General features: G+C 38.4%; 1 protein-coding gene across 1 annotated transcript in view; it reads right to left on the reverse strand.

Moving 5' to 3' along the window:
- LOC126981306 (dynein beta chain, ciliary-like) overlaps positions 1 to 22436 on the reverse strand; it is a 97707-nt gene that overhangs the window by 45704 nt on the left and 29567 nt on the right. Inside the window, exons 32-46 of the mRNA XM_050832236.1 lie at positions 21983 to 22108; positions 21054 to 21161; positions 19818 to 19996; positions 19225 to 19360; positions 18948 to 19082; positions 18153 to 18272; positions 17723 to 17865; positions 16542 to 16743; positions 15973 to 16197; positions 13642 to 13852; positions 12859 to 12986; positions 12266 to 12414; positions 11447 to 11729; positions 10333 to 10498; positions 507 to 704 (exon numbers count right to left, since the gene is read on the reverse strand). Of these exons, the coding sequence (XP_050688193.1) occupies positions 507 to 704; positions 10333 to 10498; positions 11447 to 11729; positions 12266 to 12414; positions 12859 to 12986; positions 13642 to 13852; positions 15973 to 16197; positions 16542 to 16743; positions 17723 to 17865; positions 18153 to 18272; positions 18948 to 19082; positions 19225 to 19360; positions 19818 to 19996; positions 21054 to 21161; positions 21983 to 22108 (2509 nt within the window). The remainder of the gene's footprint in view (positions 1 to 506; positions 705 to 10332; positions 10499 to 11446; positions 11730 to 12265; positions 12415 to 12858; positions 12987 to 13641; positions 13853 to 15972; positions 16198 to 16541; positions 16744 to 17722; positions 17866 to 18152; positions 18273 to 18947; positions 19083 to 19224; positions 19361 to 19817; positions 19997 to 21053; positions 21162 to 21982; positions 22109 to 22436) is intronic.

Below are 22436 nucleotides of genomic sequence, written 5' to 3' on the forward strand. Positions count from 1 at the left end.
GCAGAGGGATATCCATCCATATCCCTCTACATGAAATGTAGAGAACCAACCACACAGCAGGCTTTCTCAATGCATTCACATTGGGTGAACCAGACACCCGTGATGAACACCCTACAGCACCCTCTTATATTTTTCATCAATTCCGGGAAATGAGTGGCCGAGTCACGCGGGCTCACTGGAATCATTCATTAACATACTTAACAAGACAGTGGGCACTTGCTCTAGTGTATATCTCTATGGCAACTGTAAACAAGCTTACACTGCTGCAACATGCCTCCCACTTTTCCTCTTTGTTCTGTTTTCCTACCCACACTTTCACTCAAAGGCTTCTACTCTAAAGTCAACTTACAAAGAAAGCATCAAGGGGAAAAGTGTCAGCAAAAAAATGTTGCTACAATATACTAGTTTGTGAGATGCCATACATTCAAGGGCACATGGTAAAAGGGCTGATATTTATCAAATATAATACATAAATATTGTGGCCATTTTGAAAATTTATACAATACCTGAGGTAGTGTAGTAGTTGAAGGGAACATTGCAGACTGCATATTCTTCAGGCAGCGAGTTAAGTTTTTCATTCAGAAGTGCTGACTTTCCACAACCCGAGGACCCAACCAGCATCACAGGGTGGCATTTGGACATCAGTAAGTCGATGAAGAATTTGAGCCGCACAGTTTCACTTGTGTGAACCATCAGTGACTGTGGTCAGTGACAGAAAGTGATTGATGGGCTGCTCTGGTACAGGAAATGTCCAGAAATGCTAAAATGCAAGACCATATTGACTTTTTGTAAATAATTCAAATCAACTGTGAAAATGTCAAGGTATTCAAAACAAATATGCTTGTCACTGTCAAGTGAAAGTATGTCAACTATTTTAATAAAAACCCTTTTAAGTGTACAGAACTATTTTTATAACAGAACGGTGGATACTGAAAAATCAAACTAGAAAACCCAAACCTTTAAAACTTTGCAATATTCCAGGTTACAAAGTCTCACATGGACAAAAAACTGGTGCTTGTTAGTACACTGTATTTGTAATGGAATTCTTGTGACATTAGAGATATGTAACTACGGCAACCTGAGTAATTCTTAGGGATCCCTGAATATATTGTTTGATTGTTTACTTAACATTGTTTACCTCAGAGATCCTGAGCCGTGCAACTTAGTAATATTATTTTGGTAAAGAAAGCTGAGATGAACTAAGAAAAAACAGCTTGAATTCGTAAATACAGAACCTTGAGACAGGACAGAACTAGATAAATAATTCTCATGGTGAAAATTACAAAGTTAAATGATCAGCAAAGCAGTTACACAACAACTACTGCTGTTGCCTAGACTCAGGGATAAAGGTTTATAGCATTGCTTACACAACATTATGTTGCCCAACTGTCTGCATCATGCAGTGGCTCTCCTTTCTAAGTTCAAACAACAATTCTAATCATTCATTCTGAGTGAAGCTCTTTCAGAATGATTTGTCGACTTCTTTGCATTCACCATTTCAATCTTACAGGTGACAGCTGAGGGGTCAGTGGACTGAACTGGTAAACATGGGATCCCATATACAACTACTAACTAGTTTTTACCAGTCTTCTAGATGAGATTACTAATGTGCCAGCCATTGATTTCAACTTCAGTTATAACAGTTACCAAGAGGAGTTCCAGAGGGAAGCATGACACAAGCAAACAATAATGTATTACTAAAATTAACCCCTGACAACAAAGGACCGTTGCATAGCATTTTCAGTTTTATAATGTACTGATTTAGCCAGGAGGAAATTCCTGTCGCTGAAGAGCTCTAACTGCTTATTGTTTTACTGAACATAAAATAACCATATATTCAAATACAGGACCTTCTATGGGTCTTGTCCCTTGTTATTGGTAGCTGTTGATGCTTCCATTACTCCGGAAGAAACTACTGCAAAAAATAATTCATTATCGTATTTACTGATGAATATGATTAGTTGATTATGAAATCATGGCACCTGAACTGCCATGCTCATGTGGCAGTAATGGACATGAAGCATCATTAACTTTTGAACTATGAATTCTTACAAAATAAAAGGAAGTGAAAAATAATTATGAGTGGTAAAACCATCTGCAGCTCCAGCATAGTTTAAGTATAAAGCACCGACTCATTTAGGGTCGTATTATAAGACATATCCTCGTCCAAGAACACCTATTTGACAAGGCTTTCATAGCTGTGGGCATTTCCAGGAGTAGTTTTTGACCCTGGTGGTAGTGTGACCCTTCTTCTGTACCATGAACCTGAAGAAACACTCATAAGAATCTGACTGACCCCCTCTTTGACCTCTAGAAATTGGTGATGTGAGAAGCGAATTTGTCTTGTAATACCGACCTTACACTGCCGTCACTTTGTATGACTTCAATTTAGCACAAAGTGGCCAATGACGTCCTCCAGCTACAGTGTCTACAAGGATCATAATTCCACAGTTCTTAATATCTTGAACAATCAGTTTGCCATTGTCAGAATATCCTTTCATGTCACAATAATTCACTTCAGTTTTGAATTGAAAGTGTAGGTATGCACCATTGTGTCTTCATCAACAAGCTAATGATTTGATGGTATTAGTCATATTTATTTAAATTTACTAATAAATCCACCTATCTATGTCTGTTACATTTATCTATCTATGTATCTATCTATCCATTCATTACAGGTCTATCTATCTATCTATTTAACTATCAACGTAGGTATCTATATATGTCTATATGCAGGTTTTAAATATATAAGAACAGAAACTACGGTAAACAAGATGCAAGTGTTTCAACATGTCTGAGAAATGAGTGTGCTGTGTATACCATATGCCATGTACACCTTGTTAGTGTGAGTGTGAGGGTTTCAGCAGTAGGTTAGTTACATATGAATCTGTTCCAAACTGTTCTGGAAGCTGTGTTGGGTGTTCATGGTAAGCTGTGTTAGGTGTCCAGGGTGAACATGGTGATGGCTAGACATCAGGAGCCAAAGGGTGCCATGTGAGATGTGCCGGAGGATCTACTGGAGGAGCAGTGAGGCTAGTGTTGATATCAGTAGTTTATCTACAAGTTTCCCACCCAGGGCATTATATGTAATGGTGATATATACTATGGCAGTGGTGGTGGCGGTGGTTGTGGTTGTGGTGAATATTTTTGCAATAGTGAGAATAATAATAGTAATAGTAATTGAGATAGTGATGGTAATGCTAGCAATAAGAGTCGTAATATGAGTCTTAATTGTAGTTAAGCGTACTGGTAATTAGTAATAATACAGTCGGTTCACCCAGGTCTGGGGTGTGCATTATTGTGCACTGGCAACCTGCTGCCACATGGCGTGTCCAATTGTGTGGATAATACATGACAGCCAATGTGTAGGAAACGGTCATTAGTTTCAGTCAGACAACAGACAACAATAACAAATACCATCAATTATAGTTGATTTTGAGTTAAAAATTATTATTGCTGTTGCAAACAGCTGTTTTGTTAATATAAAGTTTGCTCATTTTCCCAGTGGGGGGAAGCGCCAAGGCTGTTGATAATAATAATAATCAGAGATTGTGTAAATTAACCCGGCAGCAGCGACGGGACAAATATGTGGCTTTACCGCGTACCAGTGATGAACCAAATTATTCCCATGACATAAACCCCCCAAAATGTGTGTGTGTGTGTGTGTGTGTATATATATATATATATATATATATATATATATATATATATATATATATATATATATATCTATATATATATATATATATATATATATATATATATATATATATATATATATATATATATATATATATATATATACACACATTTGATCACAAATGCATTGATACATATAATATAATGGTTCGTGTGAGTGATTATTTTTTCTCAATAATTCGCTAAGAGGAGTCATTAAGAAGCATGATCGCCGCAGCTACCAGGTTAACAAAACAGCTGTTGGCGACAGTACGAATAATCTTTGGTCAAAATCAATCACAACTGGGTGTTTGTCTTTGTTGCCTGCATGTTACTGATCATGACAACTGTTTCCTATGTGTAGGCTATCATACATTATCCAAGAAATCAGACGCGCCGTGTGACAGCAGGTTGCCAGCGCATGATAATGCACACCTCAGACTTGGGTGAACTGACTATAGAAGTAGTAGTAGTAGTAGTAGTAGTAGTAGTAGTAGCATAATGCCGGAAGTGGTAGTGGTGGTAGGAGTAGGGTATGTAGAAGAATTAGTAATACCAGTAGCAGCTGTACTGATGGTGGTCGTAATGGTTGTTGTAGCAGTGGTGGTGGTCGTGGTGACTGAGTGGAGTAGTACCAATATTAGTTGTAGTGGTGATGGTGGTGGTGATATAGAAGTAATACCAATATTAGTTGTAGAGATAATGGTAGTAGTAGAAGTAGTAATAGTAGCAGAAGTAGAAGTAGTAGTATAGTAGTAGTAGTAATAATAGTTATAAAAGTAGTAATAGTAGTAGTAGTAGTAGTAGTAGTAGTAGTAGTAGTAGTAGTAGTAGTAGTAGTAGTAGTAGTAGTAGTAGTAGTAGTAGTAGTAGTAGTAGTAGTATAGTTGTAGTAGTAGTAGCTGTAGTAGCTATATAGTGGTAGTAATAGTGACAGAAATTACAAAGATAGGATAGACTGTCAAACTATGTAGAAAGTTGAACTTATTATGAAAAGTTTTTGAGTGACATGGATATATCATATCTAATAATTATGGTGCTTGTTAAGATGACGTCAGGGAATGTTGGATCTTTTGAGGGTGTGTTGCTTCTGAAGTGACGAGCTTATGTAGCAATGATTCATGATGAAACATGATTCAGGCAACATTTGCAACTTCTATGAAGCTGAAGACTGTGCCTATACAAAGCAACTCTAAAAAATACACATGTCACTATAAAAAAGTAGGACTCCTCACAAATTTCCATTTCTTATAACTTCCAATACCAACCACCACTGCAGCCGCACTTAGTGCCAATATGTTTAGGGACACCGGACACTCTTATGTCATCATTAGTGCCTGACTCTTAATGAACCGTAATATTAACTTACTGTCTGACATGCACACCCCGTGCATTATTGTGTGCACACACATGCACTCTCTCTCTCTCTCTCTCTCTCTCTCTCTCTCTCACACACACACACACACACACACACACACACACGAATGTGTGTATATATATATATATATATATATATATATATATATATATATATATATATATATATATATATATATATAAATATATATATATATATATATATATATATATATATATATATATATATATATATATATATATATATATATATATATATACAAAAAAAAAAACCACATATGCAGGTATTGCATATGATTAAATTCAACATGCACACAACTATGCAAATCTACTATTATTTTTTTTTTTTCTAGACAAACATGAAAAGTCAATGGGGAACTTCCAATGGACAGTCTTACAGCACCTATTTATGAAGACAGGAAACTTCAAGACAAAAATAACAGAAGGCAATCTAGTGGAGGACTCCCACCCACTCTTGATTGCCAACCCTGTGAAACAAAGCTCAGTAAAGAACAGTTTCATAGATAAGATAAAAGTCACCCACAAAGGAAGTACTATTTACATACCACATTATCATTTTCATGAAGGCTTTGTGTACATGTCTCTATGTACATGTGCAACTGTTTTCCCTTACAAAAAAAAAAAAAAATCAGGCATATATATACACAGCGCATTAGGATTAGTTATATAAACTTTATCCAAAAAAATTGCACTATTTATGACAGATTTATGACATGCATTTTAGGTCTCATGCATGGCATAGTTATCTATGTACATAAATTTCTCTCACTGCAAGGTCTAAGTCTATAACAAATCAAATGGTAAATGAAATGTATGATTATTCAGAGCCTTTGACAGAGGCAGTTAAAACAATAAACCTAAACTTCAGACTGGCAGTGAGGAACATTTTTCTTCTTTCAAACAGACGAGGGACGAGGGACATTGAAGACACGACGACACACACGAGAGGGAAGCAGTGACACAGCAGGAGTAAAGACTGGCGTGAGGTAACTTGGCTGTGTTAGCGAGACTCAAGACTAGTCGCCACACGTAGATGAAACACGCTCATGCTCAAATCAGTTTATAAGGGTTAGAGGCAGAGATCTGCATGGCATCGGATCTAAGTACATCTGGGGATAAAATGACTTGACCACCTTTTCTCTTTTTCTCTGCGATTCATCGGTCATAAGTAGGTGACAGCAGTCTAATTGGCATCAAAGCCTAACGAGAATGAAAATAAATACTGTAAAATAAAATATAATGATTTCTTGGCAAGATAGCAGAGTCTTTCCCCAGAAGCACCAGAACATCCTACAACTCACCGACAATACCCGAGGACCGAGAGACTCCTGCGGGAATGGTAAGACTTCACTCAGATACACAGATATAGAGGTTCATAAATATATGTATATTTATTGCAAAATTATACTGTGAAAGTAATTCATATACATTCATAAACTTAAATATTGATATAATATAAAAGTTAACCTCAAAAGTAAAAATGGTGTGTGTGTGTGTGTGTGTGTGTGTGTGTGTGTGTATTTATCAAGTTGTATTTTTACCTAGTTGTGACATACGGGAAAAGAGCTACGATCGCGCTGTCCCGTCTCCATATCCACTCTTGTCTTGTGTGTGTGTGTGTGTGTGTGTGTGTGTGTGTGTGTATTTACCTAGTTGTATTTACCCAGTTGTAATTTTACAGGGCCTGGGCTTACACTCGTGTGGCCCTGTCTCCATATCTGTACTTGTCCAGTTTTTCCTTAACCCTTTCCATCCGTGACGCAGACGTCGGCGTCACAGTATGGAAAGGGTCAAGAGGAAATGGAAGAGGATTAATCCTCTTCTAAACCTCTCAATCCTCCTCTAAATTCCTCTTAATCCTCTTCCATTTCCTCTTAAGAGGTTTATTTTCTCTATTTCTCATCCATACATTATATTTACCATCCCCTAAGTTAAATGCATCTATACTACCAGTCAATTTGGTTTCCGTAATCCCCATAACATCTGGTTTTTCCTTGCTCAGGTAATCTCCTATTTCTAACAGTGACGATATTAACCTGTTCACATTAGTGTATGCCACCTTCAAGCTGTCTCCTCTTCCCTTCTGTACCACTTCCTTACGTCCATGTCTATCACTCTCCAGAAAAACTCATTTTTCTCCTCTTCTGACCTTGCATCATTCTTTTCATTGGCTTGATTCTTCAATTCTCTTATCATGTTCCTTTCCTCCACACTTCTGTCCTTTCTTACCCAGACTTTTTTGTAGGTCTCTGTTCTTGCTAACTTCCATGACTTTCCCACCACTTCTTCTGCAGCCACTTGAGACCTAAATCTAATTTTTACTGGTCGTTGGGCTCCTTCTTCATACTTTCCAAGCCTGAATACTTCTTTGATCTCCCCTGCCAGCTCATGACCTCCTTCCTGAATTGCTTCAATTACTTGCTCCACTGCCTCCTTTCTTTCTTTTCCCTTGTATGTTTGATCGGCATGAACTCTTCAGTAATGCCCACCACTACTAGACTTCTTTTTTTCAGCGGAGTCCCTCACTATTTCTAGTTTTTCTTTTATCACCTTGATCACCTTTTCAGTTATAGCTTCATCCTTCGCCTTGACTTGCTCCTCCACAATTTTCTTAAAGCAAACATTCTCCTTTTCTTGTTCCTCCTTCCAGACTTTATGCATTTCCTTTAATGCCTTGACTTTAACCTCTGTATCTTCTGCCTTCTTCTCATTCAACATTACCAGTTAGTGCAGGTCATTGTATGCATTTTTCCATACATTTTTCTCCGTCTTTAGGACGTCAACTTCTCTCTCCAACGTCCCCGTTCTGTCCTTCATTTCTTTCATCTCCCTTGTCCTGGCTCCCCCGCTTACAGGTGTAAACAAACCCGGCGGTGGCACGGTGCCGCCGCCCGCGCCTTCTCCTCACTTATTATTCAGTGTTATTCACTATTCTTGGCCTTTAATACTTCGGGACAGCATGATTACCACCTAGCACAGCTCCCACCTTAATTTCCATGTCTAGGGTTTAGTTCCCGCGCAGCCTGATGATAGTATGAAGACACGTCAGGAGTTCAGCTGTGTCCGTCCACCATCTTGACTTGGCCTTAAAGTCTGGAATTTTCTCTGTCCATGGAGCAAATCTGTGTGTGTGTGTGTGTGTGTGTGTGTGTGTGTGTGTGTGTGTGTTTATAGCTGGCCAGTCTTATATGTGGGTTTGGCATCTACTGGTAAAAGTGGTTTGGCCACATGGAGCGAATGGAGGAGAGTAAGATGACCAGAAGGGTGTATGTGAGTGAGGTAGAGGGAGGGAATGCTAGAGGACGACCTCCAGTGAAATGGAGGGATAGGGTGCAAGAGTACATTAGGGAGAGGGGGGAAAGATCTTTGAGAAACTTTGAGCAGGCAAGGAGGGAGTGTCTGGATAGAGAAAGTTGGAAGCTCTTCTGCCGTGGCCATCCCCTGGTGGGAGCTCCTAGGAGCAGGAGTCGATGAAATGATGGCATCTACTGTTTTGAAACACTGCTGTTTGAAAATATTAAGTCCAATATATAAAAAAAAAGATGTTTTAAACTCCCGCAGTCAGCTCTGCCTGATGAATTTGCAGAAGAAACAACACGGGCGTACCAAAGTTCAGTCAACCATCAGTCTGATGGTAATGGTGGATACTAGTTTAACCTTTGCAAGGACTGGACAGAGTTAGCACAATGAGCAACATGATACTCAGAAAAAGTCTAAAAACCTAATGAGTTTCATAGACTCTGTGAGGTTGTGCATTTACAGTATTGCATATTCCAAAATCAACAAAAATATATGATACAAGGTATACCAAATGGAGGTTTGTATTACCTAAAAAAATGTCCCTCCTTAACCACATAGTGCCTTATTAAAGTAACTACTTAAACTTTATTATCCTTAGCCACCTCTCTATAATGTCCTAAGTCTCTCTGTATTAAAAAAGAGGTGCTATTCATGTTTCTGGTAGGCATCCCTTGAAGAAGCACAGAACTGGTTGTTTCACAGCTTAGTTGGCACGCCAAATGTTGTTATTAGCGAAATGGTTGTTTGCTGAATGGCTTCACTTCTAATCACTTACTGTGAATACTTTCACTAGAAAGACATATTTCATTCCTACTACATTATAAACTTTTACACAAGGCAAAGTAAAACCTCAAACTTTTCTTAGACTCTTAAATTTCCAGATGTATGCATCCAATCTTGTACCCATAATAGTGTGTTCAATATTACCAAAAGTCAAATCATTCATTTCCTCAAGAAGCAGCCCTCATTGATAGCTATCAGAGGATCTTCATGATTTGAGTACATTATAGATATGACTTTCCATCACTAACACAGGTCTGCCTATACTTTATGACTGATGAGTGCACTCTCTTCTACAAGCGATATCCTAGTCAGGGATTTAACACCCAATCATCATTAGGTAAGAAGTCGCAGCTGTTACCATTGCAACATCTCCTATACAGTCCAACTTGAGTACAGCAACATTAATCGCTAATTAGTTACGAATACTCAGCTGTCTGTACAAAACTGCAATGCTAATATATCCTCCATGAAATGTACTAATCATAAGACTAGTATTTCTGTCTAAAATTTATCTCTTTTCAACACCAAATTTTGTGTTATTTTGTAGTTTCTAGAATTAGAGCTGTTATTATTTCAAAATTATGAAAGCTTCTATGCTTAGAATAAAAATAATTGGTATTCCAGACACCATTTTACAACCTTTGATGTTTCTAAAACATGATTCCCTCAGTACCAATTACAGCATTAAAATACTCAATGGGAAGCATGTCCTGCAATGGGACCAAACAGATTAGAGCAAGGTATGTAGTGTAGAAAACTTCCTTCTAAACTTTAGTCACAAATTTCAATGGAAGTATATCTACACCACATTAATAAAAAAAACTATAAGAAAAAAAATTATATATATATATATATATATATATATATATATATATATATATATATATATATATATATATATATATATATATATATATATATATATATATATATATATATATATATATATATATATATATATATATATATATATATATATATATATATATATATATATATATATATATATATATATATATATATATATATATATATATATATATATATATATATATATATATATTTATTATGTAAAATATATATATATATATATATATATATATATATATATATATATATATATATATATCTATATATATATATATATATATATATATATATATATAGGTATATGCATGTCAGGGTCCAACTCAAATTTTGGGATTTTCTCTGTCCATGGAGCAAATCTGAGGCTTTCCCTTTCAATGTAGTAGTCAAAGACTGTGCCAGTTGCCGGGAACTTGACGGTGCGGAACTCTTGCTGAAACCATTTACTAAACTCCACCCGATAGTCAATGTTCTGTATAAATTAGTGAAAGAAAAAGAGAGTATTAAGCACAGTGCTACAGAGGAAAAGTATATGTACAGCAAATATTATACAGGTTCAAAATCCTTTATACAGAATTCTTACATACAGAAACCTCCAAAATTTAAAAGTTTTGGGGGTTCTGTCACGATGCATCATAAACAGGAAATTACAAAAGCGTCTTGTAAACAAACCACTAGGCAATGGATTTCTGCTGAGTGCTCCTGACATAACCTGTTAGCTTCATTTATTTATTTATTTATTTTTTTTTACTTTTTCTTGCAATTATAAAACTAATCAGTGTCGTTTACCTAAAATTTATATCAATGGTAAAAAAAATCAAGGGCTGTCAAATATAGGTAAAAAGGTGAATAGAACAATAGAAGTGAAAGAGATTACCTCTAAAAGAGAGATTGGTAAAGGATAATCACAGCTTGGCAAAGAGTAAGGCAAGGGTAAGAAAATAATCTCTGTGGGTGTTGGACAGGTGGGGAAGGAGGAGTAAGAAGGGATGATAGAGAGAGGGAGAGGAAAGGAAGGGAAATGTGGGAGCGAGGTTGGTAGAGAAGGAGGAGGGATAGTGCAGGAGCAATGTTGCTTCACGACAAAACTAATTATCATGATGCATTCTCTTCAAATTAATAAATCACATTATTAACCCCTTCACTCCGGCGACACCGACGTCGGCGTCTGACGGCGTCACCGTGTAGAAAGGGTTAGTCCTCTTCTAAACCTCTTAATCCTCTTAATCCTCTTAATCCTCTTTTTAACCTCCTAAGAGGAAATGGAAATGGATTAAGAGGAATTTAGAGGAGGATTGAGAGGTTTAGAAGAGGATTAATCCTCTTCCATTTCCTCTTGACCCTTTCCATATTGTGATGCTGACATCTGCATCACAAATGGAAAGGGTTAAAGTAAATCTATTTAAAGTTACTAACTCACCCCATCTTGATAGAGAGCAGAACCAAATGCCCAAACAGCAGCAAAAACAAAATATTGTTCATAGACTTCCTTCTGGCTGTCAGGTGGGGCATTCTCTGGTGTGAGGAGGCAATCAAGGAGCTGGCACAGCATCATTAGATGGCTGATCTCTGGCATAGGTGTGATTTTTTTAAAGCGGACTCTTAAAATATCCTGCAGTGTTGGAATGTACTTGTCAAAGAGCACCATCAAGTTGGCTTTCTCACTCTGCACCTCTCGACGGTCTATCCAGCTGGTGACATATCTGGAAAAGGAAGTCTGTGAAAATTTCATCCATAACCAAATTTGGACTGAAAAATTCTATACTAATATATTTCTATTGACAAAATAATTGGATATATGACAAAAATTTACCACAACTGAACATCTTAACAGTTACAGCACCAAAAATGTCCCCGAAATACAAATCGGTGACATGTAAACTAAATAATCTGTGAGAAAAACATACAACTAGATACAGAGACAGGCATCCTTTGTGAGGGGAACACTGGGACACATCCCACCACTTTGTACTGATGAGGGGACAATGTACTGATTGCCTGCCAAAGGGTTAAGGACCCAAGGATGCCTTTTGTTCCCATTAGGAATGAAAACATTTCCTAAGCAGTAAGTTCCACACTGGCACCCAACAAATGTGAGCATTTTTTGGTCACCATCCCATGTTGTCACAAAATGCGATTTCCTGAAGCCAAAACTTGCTAAATGTGAGTGCCCACTGTAGTGTAAATCTAAGGAAAAATTATTAGAAAAAAATAATCATTAGTAGGTCCTTATACTCACGGGTTCCAGCCAAGGTCCCCCTGGTTGAGGTATATGATTCCTGCCCGAGACACTGTGGCAGGTGTGGCGGTGCGCAGGTGGCTGATTTCAAAGAGCAGGCGCATGCAAGGTGTGAGTGATATGCGCTCATTACTAGCCAAAGTCAGGATCTGTCGAGTTGATTTTTCAGTGGTTAATGGTGATTAAATGTTACTTATTATTAAATGTTAAAAAATTTAAAGAATGCACAAAACTTTCCAGGATGCTTGTTCCTATTAGCCCCTTCACTCTGGGCTTCTGCTTACTGGAGTGGCATGGCATATGGGCTGCCCAAGCACAGGAAATTCCTATGTTGAAATTAAAAGGGGTGAGAAAATGCTCTTGGACATTTATTACTCCTTGAGCACATTGGCAGCAGCAAGCTGTCAGGCCTTCTCTATGTCGAGACGGCAATGACAGTACCCTCCCTGAGAGTCACAGGGAGGCTGAAAGATGCACAAATATGTGAGAATTTCTTCAGATATTTTGTAATTTCTTTTATCTGAATACTGTATATGAGTATAGCCGATCCCCTTAAAATTATGACAAGCTTACAGAGGATAACAGCAGCTCACCTTGTTGTCATCCATGAGTGTATTCAGAGATTCGATCCACATGGGATCAATGTCACCATCCAGAATAATCCATTTAGGGGAGTCACCCACCATGTTTGCTTGGTCTCGCATCAGGTTTGAGAAGAGTCCTGGAGAGAATTTACATTTGTATCAATATAAATAATAAATAATAAGATCCTTACCGCTATCAATCATCTTCATAGCACCATTTCTAGCAACAGCAGGAAGACATCGAGAGCTTACTAGGTAAAAAGTTACCTTCACTATCACTCATTTACACTTGACACTTTTTCATTGGTCAGTAGTGAGGAGACAAGCCCTAGCCACAGACACAACCCAGGCAAATGATGAGTAACAAAAATGTAAAAAAGTCATCAGGGCGGCCAAGCACACAACCCTCACCATCGCAGTGTTAAGAAGATCACGGATCAAAACACTACACATGCCCCACTCTTCAAGGACACTGCCTTGTTTTCTTGCTAGTGCAGCTAGTAAGACTAAAAATTCTTAAAAAATGTGTTATAATCAGAACTGAGGTTAGTGAATTTTCCCTCTAGGAAGAAGTCTCCAAGAAATCAGCACATGAACTAGCCTCCTGAGTCCACTAAAATATGGTACATATGCTTGTGCAATGGTCTTAACCACAACCAAAATTGGGATAACCATACTTTATATGCATGAGTGGTATTCAACCCTTTCAACCCAGTGATGTAGCCATATGTCATATGATGATTATGTTGATGTGATGATGATGGTTTCTTTTATTGCCATTAATCTACTCACCATCTTTCCACTCCCTGGTAGAAGGGTTAATATAACCAAACAGTTCATCTGTGGTCACTGCCTTTGGATTAAGATCAAAACATGTAGGTTTCTTCTTCATGTTATGCATTGTCCTGAAAAGTGTTCGCCAAACTTGAGTCTTGCCAGTGCCAGCCTGTCCAATGATGAACACACTGTGGCGCACCTCAAGCAGCTCCTTCAGCTGTATCACCTGCCAACACAACAAACATGTTCAAAAATGGAGAACTAAGTTTTATTTCATCATAATTAAGTACACTATATTTTTGTGCAAGCCCTCCTGAGCAGTATGCTATGCTTTTTGTCCAAATTTATTTTCATTCAACTACAGAAACAAAAACAAAAAATTCAGGTGTTCACCCTCCAATGTGAGGGAAAGCTGAATAAGCTAAATCAAGATGATCCAGACATCATAGTCAAGGTTAAGTACCAGGACAAGGGTTTATTAACTATCACAGGCTCAAAATACAAAGGAACAGGTCTGAGCAACAAGGACACAAGAGACACAAAGGAAGAACAAACAGCAGCAGACCTGCTGATCCTTACAAGGCTGTTTGTGGCAAGCTACACTAACTATCTAATCAAAGGTGGGAGATGAAGGACAGCAAAGGCGAAGGCTCCTCCCCACCCCCCCATCCCTCCAGCCAAAGCTGGCAGGAAAGGAAAAAGAACCATGCAGCATGGAAAAACTGCATGGAAATTATGTAGGAAAGAGGAAAGAACTACCATTACTGCTACCACTAACCAGGCAATAAAAGCGGACAAGGACACCAGTATTCGAAAGAACTTAACATTATTACGACAATGAGTAATATCTTAGTTGCTGGTTGGATTCAAAACACTTGTCTAATCTATTCTTGAAGTCCGTAACTGTTGTACTATCAACAACATCACAGGGTAGAGAGTTCCAAACATTAACAACTTGACTGAAGAAGAAGTGTTTAGCTTCGTGGGACGAGAATCTTTTACCACTTATCTTCAAATTTTGATTTCTTCTTGTTCTATTTGATCGATCAATTGTAAAGTAATCTTCCGCATTAATATCACTGAATCCTTTAAACATTTTAAACACTTCTATTAGATCACCTCGCATTCTTCGTTTTGATAGACTGAATAAATTTACTTCTTTAAGCCTTTGTTCATATGATAAATTTCTCAACCTAGGAACGAAGGGACGAAGGAGAGGGGACGAGAGAGGACGAAGGAGAGGGGACGAAGGAGAGGGGACGAAGGAGAGGGGACGAAGGAGAGGGGACGAAGGAGAGGGGACGAGAGAGGACGAAGGAGAGGGGACGAAGGAGAGGGGACGAGAGGGGACGAAGGAGAGGGGACGAGAGGGGACGAAGGAGAGGGGATGAGAGGGGACGAAGGAGAGGGGATGAGAGGGGACGAAGGAGAGGGGACGAAGGAGAGGGGATGAGAGGGGACGAAGGAGAGGGGACGAAGGAGAGGGGACGAAGGAGAGGGGATGAGAGGGGACGAAGGAGAGGGGATGAGAGGGGACGAGAAGGGACGAAGGAGAGGGGACGAGAGGGGACGAGAGGGGACGAAGGAGAGGGGACGAAGGAGAGGGGATGAGAGGGGACGAGAAGGGATGAAGGAGAGGGGACGAGAGGGACGAAGGAGGGGGACGAGGGACGAAGGAGAGGGGACGAAGGAGAGGGACGAGAGGGACAAAGGAGAGGGACGAGAGGGGACGAAGGAGAGGGGACGAGAGGGGACAAAGGAGAGGGGACGAGAGGGGACGAAGGAGAGGGGACGAGAGGGGACAAAGGAGAGGGGACGAGAGGGGACGAAGGAGAAGGGACGAAGGAGAGGGGACGAGAGGGGACGAAGGATCAGTGCACCTATCCAAACATCTTTAATGCTACCCATAAGTTTACACATCTGCTTTATATTCCTCCCCCGGCTCATCTGCCCATCAGTGTGCAATGAACTACTACTAACAATTAATGTCTGGATTGTTATTGCAGATTAGCTGCTACTTGTTATCACTATTAGAGACTTAACCTTCTGTAAAGAGAGGATGGATAAATAAGTCTATGGGAATGTTAATATTACTGAATAAAGAGGGAGGGGGGGGCTTCTTGCATAAAGGTGCATCTTACCAAAATATGACAAGTGCCTACCAGATGCTTCTCTGACTTCCATCTAACCCAGCCATCTAGCTTTTCAGTTAATAAAACTACATATGTAATCTTTTCAAACTACCCACTGCTGATGTAAGGTGCTAGTACTGAGATATGATATACAGGACACCCAATAAACCCTGAGGAATAGGAGGTCACCACTGAAGATGACAACAAATAATACCTTAAGAATGAAGCTGTCTTCAGGCTGAAGCTTTAGGTCAACTGCTGCCTCCTTGACAGCTTTTTCAAAATCCAGGTCTTTCTTTCTGGGAACATCCAGAGCAGGGAACAAGTCTCCAATGAGTCCCATGAAGACAGGTACATCATCTGTCACAATTTTGGGTACGTTGTAGTCCCTCAGAGCTCGCATCAACACCTGATCCTCAGGCCTCTCTGGGTCGTCACGCTGCCAATATTACAGACATTTTATTTTCAATCTTATTCTTGAGCATAAGTGGGTAAATACACACAATCATGCATAAACACACACACACAAGCTTGGACAGATACGAAGACGGAACCACACGAGCGTAAGCCCAGGCCCTGTAAAACTACAACTAGGTAAATACAACAAGGTAAATACACACATGCACACACACACAAAAAAGGAAAAAGGAAAAAATTTGTAGAGCCTGTACTTTCCTACATATGCAAATGCCAATAAAACTGTATGTACATATTATATGGGTAATATAAATCATGAGGAATTACAGTTTAGGTTCCTAAAAAGGTAATCACTAAGTTACCTACCTTTAAGGAGCCAGCCACCACCAGTAGACTCTTGATGGCCCTCAGGCCCCAGTCATAATGACTCTGATTTGAGAGCAACTCACGACAAAGTCTGTAAAGTGTGATGAATTTCCGTGCAAGAACCTTGGCTTCTATGAAACCCTCAGCAACCAGCATGATTTCACAGATCAATTCCAAGTCAGGAACAACCATGGCACAGGGTCTGAAGGAACAAAAACAAACTGAAAATAATGTGCAATAAAAGCAAATTGATTAAACGAAAGATTAAGTGATTTTTTCCTTGGTAAAATATATACACTTACCAATTTACTCCCTATAGGTTCTCAAATTCAATCACAATGTTGATCCTTCTCCTATCTTCTATAACTATTTTCATGCTCACTGTTCTTCTGCACTTGATAGCATCCCTCCATCCCTCCCATGGCCTTGCTGCACAAAATGTTCTACTAAAGCTCATTCCAATGATGTCTAATTAACTTTCTAAAGCAAAAGTTTGCAGTATCTTCACTTTCATTCCTCCATTTCACTGATAAACTCTTATACATATTTCTTTCAACCATATTCTCTTCCCTACTACTGCAACTCTTTCAAGAGGGAGTATCATAACATCTCAAGCCCTAAATTTGACATTTCCTTCAGACAATGTCTGTTTTCCTTGTAGGAGCAGCATGGTGCAGGACTTTTTACTACTTTTGTACAGCCCTCTGTGATACATTCTTATGAAATTGTAGCTGATGAAGATAACAATCAATAGAGACAATAGGGTTAGGGAATGCTATGTAAAAGCCTTAGAGGGAAAAGTACAAAATCACAGAATTCCCCTTCCTTGATAGCAGGATAAAGTGCAGTACAAGTCTCTTATCCAATTTTTGCAGGTCCAAATATACCAATAATCTGCATTCATAAGGGCAAGAAATTATCATCTGAGAAAAGCTTAATTTTTCTAGTCAGAAAATTATAATGAAAAATAAATGCATTTCTCTGTATTCCAGAATGTAAAAATTATCCAAAAATCACAAAGTGTCTAGTGATCAGAATACTGGATAGTAAGAATTAATATATTTGAAATTACAAATATAAATACCATCATTAAAATATGCATGTGTTGATTGTTGCTTATTCCCTATCTTATCAATGAGGCACTATGCTGAGAGGAAACATAAAACCATCCCCCTGCTGACCTGAACAACACCTTGAGGTTCTCCGGCAGCTCAGTGCGGCCAGCATATCCCGGGTTCATTGTGATGAAAATGCCCACGGAAGTTGTCAGCTGTATATTCTCTCCCATAAAATCAAACATTTTCTTTTTATTCCTTATAGCATCCTGAAACATACCATACATATGCAAAAAATCCAGTTAATCTAAACAAGATGCAATGCATACAATCATAAGAAAGCATCCAAATCATCACTTTTGGTAGAAAAAGGTTTCCTTCAATGTACATACAATGATTCTCTCAAAGTTACAACATAAGAACATAAGGAGTAAATTAAAGGCCAATTAAATTCCACAAAGCAGCATCTGACAAGATTCATATAAAATAAGGTTTGCAAATAGCAGTTTAAAATTCTACACACTAAATATTAGCTTTCTTGTAACAGCCATCTCACCTGCACACTTTTCACCTGCACGGCCACCACGGAGAGCACCTCAACAGATATTCTGTTGAACTCATCAAAGCAGCCCCATGCACCCGTCTGAGCCAAACCCTTGTAGATATTTCCACAACTCTGTGAAAGATTATTTGTTACAATACATGAAAAAGGACATACAAAACTTGTATAACAATGTTTTTTATCATATTACCTTATAGTCATTCTTTGGTTCTCTTTTTCCCACATGCAACCACCAAGATGATTTTTCAAGCTAAAACAGTTTCCAGTTAAAACATGAAGCATAAGATGAAAACATTTACTATAAAAGAGGAGAATTTTAGTGTTTAGTGGAGAAACTGAGTTTTGAGGTAATCAACAACAAAGTACTTTCTGCCTCATTCCAAAATAAAGAAGGAGCAAAGTTTGACTTCTGCAGCATCTTGATTAGAGTTGATTCACTCTGATTGGGAGGTAATATATGAATTAAATGCTATTATTTTCATTAGCTCCCTATCATTGATTATTTCTCATCTCTTTCATAAACAATTGATGTTTTACTTTTCTTGTTATATTCTCTATTGATTCTCATTTTCTCATTTTGAAGTTGTTTCTTCTTTACCTTCCCAAATTTAATTCCAAATATAATAGCATTAATATGCACTTCCTTTCATACATATTCTGCCTCTCTTTCTGAAATAAGAATTAATGGATTTGGAAAATACTGCTTCCCTCCCATCAAACACACTTCAGACAATGCTGCTATTTAGTTAAGCATTTATCACTGATAACTGTATCTGTCAACATACTCACTTTATAATCCATTTGTTCTGAGCAATTGAAGACGTAAACCATCATTCCAAGAGCACGACCTAGATCCTTTGTTGTCTCAGTCTTGCCAGTACCAGCTGGGCCGGAGGGAGCCCCGCCCATCACCAGATGCAAGGACTGAAAAAGATGGTCAGTCTGACTTATCATTTCGCTAATAAAAATAATCAATCAATTGCATTTTTTATTTTTTTAATAAATGAAAGATGAAGCAAAATCATAGCATTTACATTGACAATGAGCTTACAAGAAAGAAGCTTACCTGCGTCAGGGTAATGTAGCAACGGTCGGTGAGGGGTGTGATGACGAGGCGAGGGGTGTTCCCCAGGTACTCATTGTCATACTTCATCCTTGCATCACAAATATCTACAAAGCAGTCTGACTCTTGTTCATCCCACCTGTTCATAAATATATAAAAAGTTGTAATACATAGCAAAGTTATTAGTTAACAACATTAAAACCCATCTTTCATTATATCAAATGTCCCACACAAACTTTTTGTATTTAATTTTTGTTCCCCAATCAGCAATCAGATATCAATCAAGGATAGCTATCAGAATATCTAATTTGAAGACAAAACAGTCTTAGCCCAACAGGTGGCAGTGAGGTGTGGGTGCAGTAAGGAGACAGGGTACTGGAGCGTACGCCCGTACCGAAGGTAAACGAGGATCAAGCCTCTACCTGTAACCCCTGAAACTACACCTCACCCATTGTGAGTAGTGGGGGGGATTCTGGAGCTGCCCTGTGTAGGCCACTTGGCCTCTTGCAGTTTCCCTATGTTCTCATGTTCTTATGTTCTTATTACTTTTATTTATTACTATGGCCTCATGCCTCTAAAGAACGACAACAAATTACCGATGGCGTAGCTGAGACTGCCAGGCAAATTCTGCAGCGCTCTCCACACGGCCACTGATGAGCCTCCCCACCACATCACGGGCATGAACATCAATGGTACAAATAGTCATGATCTTCTGGCGCTGCTGCCGCGTCAGCTCTCCAAGTAAAAGAGAGATGAGAGCATTTAGCTGTTGCACCTGAAATACAGAAAAAAAAGGTTATTCAAAATAGTTTGCTAATCATTTTTTGAGAAACTTTTTTCCTTTTGTTATTGTTATAATACAAACAAAGGTATAAGAAAAGATGATCACTTAATCAGTATTAACTCATCTTTTTGTAAGCTTCATCATGTGTAAACTATCATGAGATCAGGCACTAAACCAAAAACTCTCTGAATCCACTGATAGATGTTCAAGCTCACTGTTCTCTGCCACCCTTCATCAGTGAAGAAAATATGTATGACTCATGCACCTTGTACAAACTCAGTATAGTATATCCTTAACATCACTGATAGGTTCCTGGAAACTGTGACTGAGCAAAATAACAATGACAAAACCAGCTTTTACAATATTTTGTATTATTTTCTCATCAATGTTATGTAAAATGGTTAAATGAGGAATAACCATCTATTCTTGAAGGATCAATACATGTCAGATATTATTATCATTCCTGTACCCAAAGGCTCTGTACATCATAGACCTCAAAATATGCGGGCCACCTTATTCCTGGCAGTGTTTATTATTTACTCTGTATTTATTCCTTAGCGCGTTCACTCAGCTGCCCTAGACCCTGGTACTCCAATTCACAGCTTGTGTTTTGCATTCATAAAACAATGCATACACCAAAATCCCACCATGGAGACCCCCTACTACCTCTGTGTCAAAGTTCTCTATTTAACAAAACTTTCATACCTCAGAACTGCTTTTCTGCTTATACTATTACCAATGCTTCCGTTAAGATTTCACATTTCTTACCACATTGATATAGATAACAAAAGAACTCTGCCATTTATAAATTAAAACCATACATGTAGCATACTCATGCATTAAGTTGACATATCTAAGATACCAAAATTGTAAAACTCTCTCAGGAATTACAAACACCTTCTTGGCCCTACTGCAACAATTTTTTTTTTTTTTTTTTTTTTTTTTTTTACAACAGAGGAGACAGCTCAAGGGCATAAAAAAAAGTAAACTATAATAAAATAAAAAAAAGCCCGCTACTCGCTGCTCAAATACAGAATATGTTTAATACCTGTTTGCGATAGTAATCCCTTAATGCATTTTCATAGCCCTCTTCAAGGCGAGCAAAGGCAGCAGTTACTTCCACCGTCCAGTAGATCTGTGTTCCTGTTAGGGCCACCTGGGTAATGAAGAGACAACATACGTATATATAAAAGAAATAATAGATGGCAGGGATTTAGGTAATGCTCTGATTAACCATGCCATAACAATACAGCAAATTTACAGTTATATTTTTCATTCATTCACTCATCTTTGACGCCTGCTCCTAGAAGCTCCATTTAATTCCCCTTATGCTGATATATAATACATGATGATTATGTTTAGCTTTATGGTTTAAATTTAAATCTAGGTATATTCAGTGATGACGTTTCAGAATTGGTGCTCACGGCATTCCCAGATTTGCCTCAAGACATGCTCTCAGCCTGGCCGTAGCGAAGGGGTTAAGTATTGTAATGGCTGTCAGGAAGGAAACTGGACATGGGCAGGTCATATCATGTGTAGAACTGATAAGATGAACAAATAAAATAGAAGTGACAACCCAGAAATTGTACGACATCAGGGAATACAGGGGACCAGGTGGAGAGATTAAATTAGAGACTTTACTGGAGCAGGATGGAGTACACTAACATTAGACAGAGGTAGAGAACATTAAGAAAGATCATTAATAAGCAGTAGTAATAGCTAAAGATGAAGGTAATAATGATGATTTTCAATTTGTCAGGGAGTGTCCTAAAAATTCCTTCAACAATATGCAGAACCTCTATTTAAGCACAAAGGTCTTGGCTGAAATAATGCACATAACTGAGGGTTAATGCATTTCTTTTTTACATCTCTATTTCTCTTGAAGATATTAGCGTTTTGAAGGCATTTATTATATAGCTTTTAATATCCCTTCTCCTACATTGAAAAAACACCTAAAAATAATAAGGAAGTCGTCACCTGGGCTGGATAATCTCCCACCCACTGATCCCGTGGACGATCCTCATAAGCCACCACAGCATCAGTCATCCTGGCCCGCACTGTGTTCCGCATCACTTGCAGCACACTCATTAGCCACTTCTCCACCTGCAGCACAATAAAATATGATGGGTCATATTAGAGGACATCTCGCCGCCCAAGAGCACATATTTGACAAGGCTTTCGTAGAAGTTGTGGGCATTTCCAGGAGTAGGTTTGTGACCCTGGTGGTAGTTTGACCCTTCTTCTGTACCATGAACCTGAAGAAACACTTATTAGAACCCTACTGATCCCCTCTTTGACCTTTATAAATAGATGATGTGAGAAGCGAAGGTGTCTTATAATACCAGCCGAAGTGTCTTCTTAACCAGTGAACTTAGCAGTAACAAGTTTAATTCATCTCAAAGACCAAAACTACTTGGATTTGAATGACTTT

This window comes from Eriocheir sinensis, chromosome 47 (genome assembly GCF_024679095.1).
Source record: "Eriocheir sinensis breed Jianghai 21 chromosome 47, ASM2467909v1, whole genome shotgun sequence".
Lineage (NCBI taxonomy): Eukaryota > Metazoa > Arthropoda > Malacostraca > Decapoda > Varunidae > Eriocheir > Eriocheir sinensis.